Here is a 13,647-nt window from a genome sequence, read left to right as displayed (position 1 = left end):
GTACATATTATTCTGGATCGGGCCGAACGATCTCAGCATAATCGTGCGTTATATCACTTGTAGTCCGAACATTCACGAGATTATCTTTCCACTGATGCCCGGCATTTTACATGGTACCTCTTATCTGTTTGTTACTGGTACTAGATACACCTGAGCTGATGAGGTAGAATACAAGACCGAGAAATTCATACTTTAAAAGATACATTTGGAAGATTAGGTAACTTACAGATTTACCCCATTATGGCTTTGTGCTTCACATCTGCTTATTGTTTTTTATATTTCTTTGTTGGACCTCTAGTAAGTGTCGATGTTGACCCCTCGTCACTATTTCTTCGGGATTAGGCTAGATACTTACTGGGCGTATTGATTTACGTACTCATGCTGCACTTCTGCACTAAATGTGCAGGATCTGGCAGGTTCAATTGGTAATCATCTTGGCGCGTAGGCGCAGCTGTTGAGGAGACTTTACGTGAGCTGCATCCCAGACTACGCATCACAGTCCATAGAGTCTCCATCGTACTATTTATCTTATTTTGTCTTATTTACTTTCTAGATAGATGTTGTATTATTATTGTACTCTGTTAGGATCGGGAACTCGGGTAGTGTAGAATTTACCCAAACAACGGTATAGTGACAATAACAAAGACAATGGAAGTTGATAATAACGACAATTAAAGAATATAAAGAAGAAACAAATTTAACATAGTACAGTCAAGGTGACCTACGTCCACAAGCGGAGAGGAGCAATTTCACTATACCAACAAGAGTACAAAAGAGAGTACAAAATTAGAGTAAATACTCTAATTAATCCCAAATACCCAAAGAGAATAACCTTACAATATCACTCCAAAGAATGGGTTCACACAAGTGTTTCCCAACACTCACTCTCTTATAAAATACTCTATAATGAAATAAAGGAGGAGAAAGAAAGACAAAAGTGAAAAGCTCTTGAATTGGTGTGTTTACAAATGAGGAGAAACTCCTCTATTTATAGCAAGAAATCCTTGGCCTAATAATGGATATTATGTCATGGCAAATGTCATGCTCCACAAATTTGTTATAATGGATATTATGTCATGGCAAATGTCATGAAAATTTTGCCATATTACAAATCTCCACCTGGGCCTAATTTCGGCTTATATATAGTAAATTTGCTCCACCTTCTGCGCAAAAACCCCAATGGGAAAAATCATTCTTCATAAATGCTAATCAAGTTCAGGCAAAGCTTGAACTTGGACACTGGAAGAGGTTTTGTGAACATGTCAGCAGGATTATCTCTAGTGTTGATCTTCTGAACAGAGACTTTTCTTTCAGCAATGGTTTCTCGAATGAAATGATACTTTATATCAATGTGCTTCGTCCTCTCATGATACATTTGATCTTTAGTCAAGTGAATGGCACTTTGACTATCACAGAAAATGGTAATTCCACTTTGGTGTAAACTGAGTTCCGTAAATAGACCCTTCAACCATAAAGCTTCTTTGGTCGCCTCGGTCACTGCCATATATTCTGCTTCATTAGTAGATAAAGCTACTACATGTTGTAATGTAGCTTTCCAACTAATAGCGCAACCACTAATGCAAAATACATAGCCTGTCAGTGATCTTCTTTTGTCAAGATCACCTGCATAATTTGAGTCTACAAAACCAACCAAAGTGTTAGTATTTCTCCCAAACTTCAAACATGTGTTTGAAGTACCTCGCAAGTATCTGAGAATCCATTTCACAGCATGCCAATGTGCTTTACCAGGGCAAGCCATATACCGGCTTACCATGCTCACTGCTTGTGAAATGTCTGGACGTGTACAAATCATTGCATACATAATACTGCCGAGTGTACTGGAATAAGGAACATGTTTCATGTACCTCTCTTCTTCCTCTGACTGCGGGGACTGAGCATCTGATAACTTAAAATGAGCAGCAAGAGGGGTACTAACTGGTTTAGCATCTTTCATGCCAAACCTCTCCAAGACTTTCTCCAAGTACTTCTTCTGGGTCAGAAATAGCCTATTGGCTTTTCGATCTCTTTTGATCTCCATGCCAAGGATTTTCTTAGCTGCTCACAAATCTTTCATCTCAAATTCACTTTTCAGCTGACTTTTCAAATTGTGACTTTCTGTTAAATCCTTAGCAGCAATGAGCATGTCATTAACATATAATAATAGTACACAAATGAACCATCATTTAACTTTCGGAAGTAAACACAACTATCATACATGCTCCTCGAATAACCATGACCCAACATAAAGGAATCAAACATTTTATACCATTGTCTTGGAGACTGCTTTAATCCGTACAAGGATTTCTTCAACAAGCAAACATGATCTTCTTTTCCTTCAATTTCAAATCCTTCGGGTTGATGCATGTATATTTATTCCTCAAGTTTGCCATGTAAGAAAGTTGTCTTAACATCAAGTTGTTCTAATTCCAAATCATACATGGCAACGAAGGCAAGAAAGACACGAATAGAGCTATGTTTAACAATAGGTGAGAAAATATCATTAAAATCAACTCCTTGTACCTGACTATAGCCCTTTGTAACTAATCGTGTCTTATACCTCGCATCTTCAACCCCTGGAATGCCATCCTTTTTCTTGAAGACCCATTTGCAACCAACAATTCTTTTTCCTGATGGCAGCTTCACAAGAGACCAAGTACCATTCTTGTGGAGAGACTCAATTTCTTCATTCATTGCAATCAACCACTTGGCTGAGTCAGCACCAGAAACTGCTTCTGAATATTTTGATGGTTCTCTAGTTTCTTCAGTTTCCTGTGCAACTGAAAAGGCAAATGCAACATAATCTCCAAACCTTAATGGTTGTTTACCTTCTCTTCTTGGTCTATGTTTGGATATATAATACTCCTCTTCTTCTGGTTCAACTTCAGGAGTCTCAACTTTAGGAATTTCAGCTTCTGTCTCAACTTCAGAAGTTTCAACTGTATTTTGCTCCAAAGTTGATGAGCTTGGCTGAGAAGGAATGCCAATCTCAATCTCCATCTGGTTCTGTGTACTCTTTCCTTTATCTGTATTACAAGAACTAGAAGACTCTTTTCTAGAATGTAATATAGAGGATTCATCAAAAGTTACATCTTTGCTAATTATAAATTTTGGTGTCGTGGGATTAGGATACCATAGTCGGTATCCTTTCACCCCAGATGCATACCCAAGGAAAATACACTTTTTAGCCCTTGGCTCTAATTTTCCATAATTTGCATGCATGTATGCAGGACAACCAAATATCTTTAAATCAGAATAATTAGCAGGAGTACCTGACCATATTTTCTCTGGAGTCTTAAAGTTCAAAGGTGCAGAAGGAGCTCGGTTGACAATATAACAAGCTGTAGAGATAGCTTCTGCCAAAAAGGTATTTTTCAACCCAGCATTTGAAATCATGCAATGAGCCCTTTCCAAAAGAGTTCTATTCATCCTTTCTGCCACACCATTTTGTTGAGGTGTCATTCTCACAGTACGATGTCGAGCAATTCGTTCATTCTTGCAAAATTCGTTGAATTCATCATTACAAAATTCCAAGCTATTATCTGTTCTAAGCCGCTTAACCTGTTTTCCTGTTTGCTTGTCAATCAAAACTTTCCATTGTTTGAAATTTAAGAAAATATCACTTTTATTTTTCAGGAAATAAACCCAAATTTTTCTTGAATAATCATCAATGAAAGTTAACATATACCTGGCACCACCTTTTGATGGGGTACGTGAAGGACCCCAAAGATCTGAATGAATGTAATCCAAAGTACCTTTTGTTCTATAAATCGCTGGAGATTTGAAGCTGACTCTTTTCTGTTTCCCGAACACACAATGTTCACAGAACTCCATATTTTCGGTACTTTAGTCACATAAGAGACCTCTTTTACTAAGGATGGAAAGACCTTTTTCACTCATATGCCCCAATCGCATATGCCACAATTTGGTGATGTCAGAATCTGATTTAGCTGATATTGAAACTGTAGCAACACTTGTAATAGTAGATCCCAAAAGAGTATACAACGTACCAGATCTACGTGTTTTCATGATCACAAGAGCACCATGAGAAATTTTTAGAACTCCACCTTCATATGTGTACTTGCACCCAAGAGATTCTAGAGTGCCCAAAGAGATGAGATTTTTCTTCAAGTCAGAAACATGTCTAACATTGGTCAGAGTTCTCACCACTCCATCGTGCATTTTGATTCGGACTGTACCTTTTCCAATAACTTTACAGGCAGCATTGTTTCCCATCAAGACAACTCCACCTTCAATAGATTCATATGTGGTAAATAAATTCCGACTGGGACACATATGATAAGAACAACCATAATCTAAAATTCACTCATTGTTAGATTTGAAACTATTATTAGTTGTTAAAAAAATAGTCCCCTCAGTCTCATCAGCAGCTACACTTGCTTGGGCAGTGTCAGTATTTTTGTGCTCATTTTTGTTTTCTATATGCTTTTCTTTGTTTTTCAATTTAAAGCATTCAGAAATAATGTGACCTTTCTTATGACAATATTTGCACATGAAATTTTCTGTATCTGGATTTTGACCTTGATTTAGGTTTCTCACTACTTGAATCTTTCTTATTGGATCTACCTCTTATGAATAAGCCTTCCCCTTGGTTCCCACTAGTTTCCCCAGTAATATCTCTATCTATTTGTTCTTTTGATTTCAAAATAGATTTGATATCTTTATAAGAGATATTATCCTTTCCATAAAGCATAGTATCTCTTATATGTTTAAACGACTAGGGTAAGGAAACAAGCAATAACACAGCTTGATCCTCATCTTTAATTTCACTATCTATGTTACTTAAATCCATAAAAAGAAAATCAAAAATATCAAGATGAGTAAGTATAGAGGTACCTTCAGCCATACGAAAAGTGTAGAATTTTTGCTTTAGGTAAAGTCTATTTTTTACTGTTCTTTTCATATATAGGGTTTTAAGCTTTTTCCATATGCCTTTGGCTGAGCTTTCTGTTGCAACTTCACGCAAAACCTCATTTGAAAGATTTAAAATAATACCTGCTTTTGCCTTTTTATCTATGATGGCAAACTCCTCGTCCGTCATTTTATCTGGCATCTTCTCCTTTCCTTGCAGTGCCAAATTTAAGCCATCCTGAATTAGGATAGCTTCCATCTTTAATTGTCACATTCCGAAGTTTGCACTTCGGTCAAATTTCTCAACATAAGACTTTGTTAGAGTCATTTTGGCTATTTAAACAAACCCGGTTAGATCTGGCTCTGATACCAATTTGTTAGGATCGGGAACCCGGGTAGTACGGAATTTACCCAAACAACGGTATAATGATAATAACAAAGATAATGGAAGTTGATAATGACTGCAATTAAAGAAGACACAAATTTAACGTGGTTCGGTCAAGGTGACCTACATCCACAAGCGGAGAGGAACAATTTCACTATACCAACAAGAGTACAAAAGAGAGTACAAAATTAGAGTAAATACTCTAATTAATCCCAAATACCCCAAGAGAATAACATCACAAGATCACTCCAAAGAAAGGGTTCACACAAGTATTTCCCAACACCCACTCTCTTACAAAATACTCTATAATGAAATAAAGGAGGAGAAAGAAAGACAAGAGTAAAAAGCTCTTGAATTGGTGTGTTTACAAATGAAGAGAAACTCCTCTATTTATAGCAAGAAATCCTTGGCCTAATAATGGATATTATGTCATGGCAAATGTCATGAAAATTTGGCCATATTACATACTCCTTAGTAAATGCTCATGCACTTGTGACACCGGATTTTGGGATATACTAGTTGGTGCTTACGATTCTGTATAGTAGTACCGCCTTTCATTTTTCTTACAAACTACAAATTTTGTACATTCCCGTGGATTTAAAAGTGTAAATTTTCTTCCTTATTAAAACTTATGATTTCGAAAGTAATAAAGTGAGTAATTAAATAGATCAATCACCGTTGGCTTGTCTGACGGCGGGGTTAGGCGCCACTACGACCTATAGTGGATTTTGGGTTGTGACATTATCCATTATAGAATGTACTTATGAAGGGCAAAAAGAGCGAACGATATTTTGTTAAGGGATTTCGTACTTTTAATATAGTATAGATATAGATATAGATAGATAGGCCTTGAATCACTAATTTAGGGAGTCAATTTAGTCATCACCAAATTAAGTAATAATTATATAGTGAAAAGGTCCCCTATTAATGGTTATCATAAAATTGAAAAATAATAAGAATGAGAATAATAACAAAGGTAAGCTTCTAAGAAGATCAAGTCATCAAACTAGATCTTTTGTACTTCAATTCCATGATTTGTTTTTGCACTAATCTCACAAGAAAACTGGTATTTCAATGAAGTGATAAGGATTTAATTAAGACTAGCTAGTGAAAACCTTTGCCGTTCGGTGAGCTAACATTTTCGAGATTAGGATTTTCTCTGGTTTAACCTCTGGCTTTAGCTCAGAACATTTCGTATTTGGTTTCCTTTTTCTTATAACCAAAATGTAGAAACTTGTAGTGTTCACTAATGGCTAAAAAATGCAAATAGGCCAAATTGAACCCTATATACTTTTCTAAAAGTAAATATTAATGCTTCTACATTAATATTTGTATATATATATATGCGCGCGTGTTGTTCTTTTCCGATCCCGTTCTCTCTTTCAATTTTTTATTTGCAGGGGATCATATTGTCAACAAGAAATCCGAAGACAATACATGCGTCTTTTTGCATTTCAGATTTTTTAAAAAAAAGAAATCAACTTTTTAGATTTGGTCTCCTTAATTTAGTCACCAACTTTCTGAACCAATATTGATAACAAAAGAAAATTCTCTTGTTAATTCTCGAGTTGACTACTTCTTTCACCGCAATAGTTGTTAGTTGAGAGTTTATATGATCAAAAAAGCAAACAAGTTTCTTGCGTAGCTTGCATCTAACTATATCTGATGCAATTTGTTCTTTTCTCTTCTTTTTTAAATATTTCTAGTCTCACTTTTCTAATGTTTCTTTGCTTTGATAATATAGGTGCAATAAAGTCATAGTAGTACTAACACAATTGCCAACATTTTTGGTGAAAAGGAAGTTAAAACCTGTTTATTAAAGTACTTGGTACACCTAATTTTAATTGGTGTGAGAGACATTCATTTCCTGCTCTGACAGGATGTTTTCTCTTTCTTTACTGTCGTAAAAATTACCTTGGTTCATCTCGACAATTGAGTTAATGAACTTCATTTTAAAGTTATAAGGGCAGGCTTATATACAAAATATCCCGTGTTCATGTAGTGTTTGGGGAAAGGTCGCATCCCAAGAAGGTGTAATATTGATAGTCTACTCCGACACAAGCATCAATGACCGATTTTACTACTCAAACTCGTGACCTATAGATCACATAAAGACAATTTTATCGTTGCTATAACACTCTCATTCACCATATTTTAATGCCTATCTTATTCAGTTGTGTTTTGAGCTTTAGGTATTTTGAAGGACTTTATTTAAGATACTAGTAAAAATTTAGAGTTTAACTGTTATAAACACAATCTGTAAATTAAAGAAAAAACATTATCAGATCACCAAAAATACCTACAACAAGTAATAGTATATAACAAATATGCATAGTAACCTACAAATTATGGTGCGTAACCAATTATAGCAAGTAAATAAAACTATATTGATCTTAATTATAAATCTTTTACTAAAATCCTGACTCCTGAGTTCATGATATTTATCAAGCCGAAAGAGTACTGACTGTGAAGATGTTTAATTAAGCGAGGTAAAAAAGAGGATGAAATAAATCCTTAAGCGGGAAAAGTATAATAGCACGGCGAAGACGGCATCTAAGAACTAAAAAGTAGGCTAATTGAATGTTAACGTAGAACTGTTATATGGACTTTCAACTACTTGGACCCCTCTTCTACAACTGCCATAATCTAAGTACCAACAAAAAGCCTTCTAATAATGTTTCTCCTTTTCCCCAACCCCACCTCTCACCGCGTTATATTACGTATCTGTCAAATCCTTCAAAAATTAATCTAATAAGGGGTGATTTTTCATTCCATGGCCTACAAGATAGAATGACTACCCGCTACATGCACTTAATTTGCACTACTGATAGTATCAAATTATTTACATTATTATAAATTAAATAAACAAAAAAACAATTTCTATCAACCATAACATTTTCAAGGTTAGACTAACAACAATTATAACATGGCCATCTTTTCTCATTTCTTTTTAAACCCCTCCATTCTCTTCACAAGAGATCACATAGCCCAAACACACACACATACACATAATCTCTCATTCTTCCTTCTCTCACCCCACTTCCCTAAAGCATAATGGGAGCTCTTCCCCATTTTGAACCAATTTCAAAATGTAGCAAAGAAAATAGATCAAATCAAACAGTTGCTTCTGATTTAGATGGTACACTCTTGATATCAACAAGTGCATTTCCTTATTATTTTCTTGTTGCCTTAGAAGCTGGTAGCCTTATAAGGGCGTTATTCTTATTAGCATCTGTTCCATTTGTCTACTCTATTTACATATTCATCTCAGAGTCTATTGCTATTGAAACATTAATCTTCATTTCCTTTGCTGGATTAAAGATTAAAGATATTGAAATCGCGTCGAGGGCTGTTTTACCCAAGTTTTATTCCGAGGATGTCAATCCACAAACTTGGAAAGTGTTCAATTCTTTTGGAAAAAGATATATTGTTACTGCAAATCCAAGAATCATGGTTGAACACTTTGCTAAGAGTTTCTTAGGTGCTGATAAGGTTCTTGGAACAGAATTAGAAGTTTCTAAATCTGGACGTGCAACTGGTTTTGTTCGAAAACCAGGTGTTCTTGTTGGAGAGCACAAAAGGGTTGCTATTCTTAAGGAATTTGGCACAAATAATGTACCTGATTTAGGACTTGGAGATAGAGAGACCGATCATGATTTCATGTCCATATGCAAGGTAAACTTTAGTCCAATCTTTTACTATAATTACTCATGTCCTTTTTCGCGAAAATAACCTCCTATACATGGCCAGTTACGGTTTGAATAAAAGAAATCCATCCTATATTGGCATTACAATATTTATATCTTTGGTGGGTTAGTAAAATGTTTTATTGTTCTTGATGTTAATTCATGATAGCTCTTGTCTAAGAAAATCATTTTTCTGCTTTTCCTGTCTGTTTTTAGCAGTACATGTACATCACATGCATTAACACGGGAAATAATGGGAAATTAAAAGATTAGATTACTAGTTACATCAATCAAAGTAGACTACGTATTGGAGTAAATAGTTATTGCTGCTAAAAGTGTATTAATTTGTTGTAGTGTATAGAAATTATAGTGTATATTTATGGGCTGGATTTTTCTTATGATCCCAATTTAGGGTTTTTCGCTAAAGACTTTGTTTCAGAGCACGATTAGTATGACAAAGACCAGAAAGAAAAGCTTGATCTTATGACCATGCCGTACACATAGCTTTGTTATTTGTAAAATTATTAATATGCTCTCTTTATTATTCGTCCTTAATTATATTGATGACATTTATTTCAACGTACTAGCAAAATAGACAAGTCATGATACATCTTTCACGTTCCGCCATATTTTTCATTTAAGATGTACCTCTAAAAGGATTACATACCAAACGCATGAATATTTCTCCCAACTCTCTCCTTGGGGACCAAATGGATGAAGATAATTTAACCTTTATAAACTAACAATTCAAGAAATTACATTGTCATGTCATTCTAAAGGTAATTAAACATGAAAATTCATATTTAATGGAACGGAAAAGGGCTATCTGTTGGATTTGGTATATAAATGCCTTACATCCACCTACTCATGAGCTAAAAATGCCCCATTGTTTTCTTTTGACCCGAAAAATGCCTTAAAAATTAATGAACCAACTGGATGAAGATAAGTGACTTTTTGCAACAAGTAGTTAAATTGCACCTATAGTATAAAAGTTCATTTACACTATTAGTGGAAACTTTCTAAAATTTACTCTTCACGACAAATTAAGTTAATTCGAAAAAAAAATAAGAAAAAGAATCGAGAATTATGTTACTTTCAAGTTTTTAAAGTAAAATTGTACTTGTTTTTTTGCTATTTAACTCATTGCCTGAATATTTTTGCAGGAAGGATACATGGTCCCAAGAACAAAAATCGAACCTTTAGCAAGAAACAAACTTTTAAGTCCGGTCATTTTCCATGAAGGTCGTTTAGTACAAAAGCCTACACCAATTATGGCACTCTTAACTTTCTTATGGATGCCAATAGGAATAATTCTCTCCATTCTTAGAGTATACCTTAATATTCCTTTACCAGAAAAAATTGTCAGATACAATTATATGATCCTTGGTATTAAACTTATTGTCAAAGGTACCCCTCCTCCACCCCCTAAAGATGGTCAACGTGGTGTACTTTTTGTTTGTAACCATAGAACTGTCCTAGACCCTGTTGTCACAGCTGTTGCACTAGGCAGAAAAATTAGTTGTGTTACATATAGTATAAGCAAATTTTCTGAAATGATTTCGCCGATAAAAGCCGTTGCATTGTCAAGAGAAAGGGAGAAAGATGCTGCTCATATTAAGCAATTGCTTGAAGAAGGTGATTTGGTTATATGTCCTGAGGGGACTACTTGTAGGGAACCTTTTTTGTTGAGATTTAGTGCATTATTTGCTGAGCTTACTGATAGAATTGTTCCGGTGGCAATCAACGCAAAACAAAGTGTTTTCTATGGTACGACAGTTCGTGGGTATAAATTCTTGGATCCTTATTTTGTTTTTATGAATCCAAGGCCAACTTATGAGATCACTTTCTTGAATCAACTCCCTCCTGAGCTCAATTGTAGTAATGGTGGAAAATCGGCGATTGAAGTGGCTAATTATATTCAAAAAGTTCTTGGTGGTACTCTTGGCTTCGAATGTACTAATTTGACGAGGAAGGACAAGTATGCTATGATGGCTGGAACAGACGGCCGTGTTCCGGTAAAGGAGAAGGAGAAGGAGATGAACGGAGAAAATAAATGAATTAGCTAGTACGTAATATATTTATTTTTCAATGACTTTTTGCGTATTCCTCATGTGTTTTTCAGTCTTTTTTATCATGATAAAGAAAAAGAAAGGGACAAAGATTGAAAAGGAAAACAAGAAAAGAACAAGGAAAAAGAATTGCTTGTATTGTGATCATGATGATTATTTTTATCAATAAAATGGTTAATATGTATATTGTTTTGATTGGAATGTACAAGTTTTAAATGCAATTTTTATTAATTGGGTGAATTTTTTATATTGAAGTTGGCTATGTCCATGCAGATTAAATGAAGGCCATTTTCAATGCCTTAACTGAAAGCATGGCATGAATATGGTGATGACTTGTGGCAGTTGTTTTAATTCGAAACTTAAATGACATATAACTCATGTGCCCATCATTTAATCTAATTTTACTTTTGTTTTGAGGTGGTTTAAACTAAATGAGAAAATGTTTCAAAGAGTTTTCTACTCGTTGGCTGCATTTATATTTCCCCTTTAATTAAACGTTTTGGTCCTACTATGAGTTCGATATATCTTACAATGACTTGTCCTTAAACACAGTGGTCCAAAAATCACCAATGTTTTTGATGGTTCCATCTCATTCAATAGCCAAAATAATAGGCATGTGCCTAAGGAAAATTATTTTGATTTGGTAGCCAACTTTGTTGAATTTCTTTGGTTTGGTAGCCGACTTTGTTGAATTTCTTTGGGTGGCTAACTTTGTTGAATTATCAATATTGAAGAAAAAGAAAGAAAAGTGTGTGCAAATTGTCAAATATATTGGACTTTAGAGAGTGAGGCTTCGGCTATAAAATGAGAGCTTCAACTCTCATTTTTACACACCAACAATGAGAGAAAGAAAGTGAAGTTTCACAGACAAGGTATAAGAAAATAGTCGGTGAGAAAAATAGAGAGTGAGCGATATTGTAGTGAGGTGAGAATATCAAAAGAGGGTTATTTCTTTTGAGTGTCGTAGTGGTCTTTGAATTATTTTACTCGGACCTACAAAGTATAAAATTTCTTGCTATAGTGATATCAGTTGATCGTCTCGGGGCCGCGGTTTATTCCCTTATTCAAATGATTTTTCACGTAAAAATCTTAGTGTCGCTGTCACTCTTTTTCTTGCTAATTACCATATCTCGGTGCTACGTGATTATTTCGCTTTTATTATTGTGAATATTATTTCTGTAGGGGAGTTATTCCCAACAACTGGTATCAGAGCACAGGTTCTGCTCGTTCACAGAAATATTATTCACTGTCGGTAGTACTATACTCGGTGAAAAATAAAAATGTCCGGAGTAAAGTACGAGGTAGCAAAATTTAACGGAGATAACGGTTTCTCAACATGGCAAAGAAGGATGAGAGATCTGCTCATCCAACAAGGATTACACAAGGTACTAGATGTTGATGCCCAAATACCTGATACCATGAAAGCTGAGGATTGGGCTGACTTGGATGAAAGGGTTGCTAGTACAATCAAGTTGCACTTATCAGATGATGTGGTAAATAACATCATTGATGAAGACGCCACACGTGAAATTTGGGCAAGGTTGGAAAGCCTATACATGTCCAAAATGCTAACAAATAAATTGTACCAGAAGAAGCGGCTATACGCACTACACATGGGTGAAGGTACAAATTTTTTATCACATTTAAATATGTTGAACGGACTAATAACACAGCTCGCCAATCTCAGAGTGAAAATCGAGGAAGAAGATAAAGCCATCTTGTTGTTGAACTCGTTGCCATCTTCGTACGATAATGTGGCAACAACCATCCTGCACAGTAAGACTACCATTGAGTTGAAAGATGTCACATCGGCTCTTTTACTCAATGAGAAGATGAGAAAGAAGCCTGAAAATCAAGGACATGCTCTCATCACAGAAGGTAGAGGCAGGAGTTATCAAAGGAGTTCGAGCAACTATGGTAGATTCGGAGCTCGTGAGAAGTCTAAGAATCGATCCAAATCAAGAGCTAGAAATTGCTACAATTGTGATCAACCAGGTCACTTCAAAAGAGATTGTCCAAATCCAAGGAAGGGCAAAGGTGAAACTAGTGGCCAGAAGAATGACGACAACACAACCGCCATGGTGCAAAATAATGATAATATTGTCCTCTGTATAAACGAGGAAGAGGAATGCATGCACTTATCAGGTCCAGAGTCGGAATGGGTGGTTGATACAGCAACATCTTACCATGCCATACCGGTAAGAGATTTTTTTTGCAGATATGTAGCATGTGATTTTGGCCTTGTGAGAATGGGTAACACAAGTTACTCAAAGATTGCGGGGATTGGTGACATTTGTATCAACACAAATGTCGGATGCACATTGGTTCTGAAGGACGTGCAACATGTACCTGGTTTGTGGATGAACTTGATCTCGGGAATTGCTTTAGACTGAGATGGATACGAGAACTATTTTACAAATCAAAAGTGGAGACTCACCAAGGGATCATTGGTGATTGCAAAGGGAGTTTCCCATGGCACGTTGTACAGGACAAATGCAGAAATATGCCAAGATGAATTGAACGCAACACAAGATGAGATTTCTTCATATTTGTGGCACAAAAGAATGGGTCATATGAGCGAGAAGGGATTGTAGATTCTTGTCAAGAAATCACTCATTTCTTATGCCAAAGGTACAAC

The 13,647-nt window shown here is 35.5% G+C and overlaps 1 protein-coding gene across 1 annotated transcript; it reads left to right on the top strand.

The window, feature by feature from the left end:
• The first annotated feature begins 8,209 nt into the window (after nt 1–8,209).
• LOC107829031 (glycerol-3-phosphate 2-O-acyltransferase 6) lies at nt 8,210–11,210 on the top strand. Its single transcript, XM_016656442.2, has 2 exons — nt 8,210–8,929; nt 10,104–11,210. The coding sequence occupies exons 1-2, from the start codon at nt 8,309–8,311 to the stop codon at nt 10,995–10,997; spliced, it is 1,515 nt and encodes a 504-aa protein (XP_016511928.2). The 5' UTR covers nt 8,210–8,308; the 3' UTR covers nt 10,998–11,210.
• Nucleotides 11,211–13,647: the final 2,437 nt, after the last annotated feature.

Source organism: Nicotiana tabacum, chromosome 2 (assembly GCF_000715075.1).
Source record: "Nicotiana tabacum cultivar K326 chromosome 2, ASM71507v2, whole genome shotgun sequence".
In the NCBI taxonomy this organism is placed as follows: domain Eukaryota; kingdom Viridiplantae; phylum Streptophyta; class Magnoliopsida; order Solanales; family Solanaceae; genus Nicotiana; species Nicotiana tabacum.
Note: the sequence above shows the minus strand (reverse complement) of the source record. Positions and strands in the feature narration are given on the sequence as shown.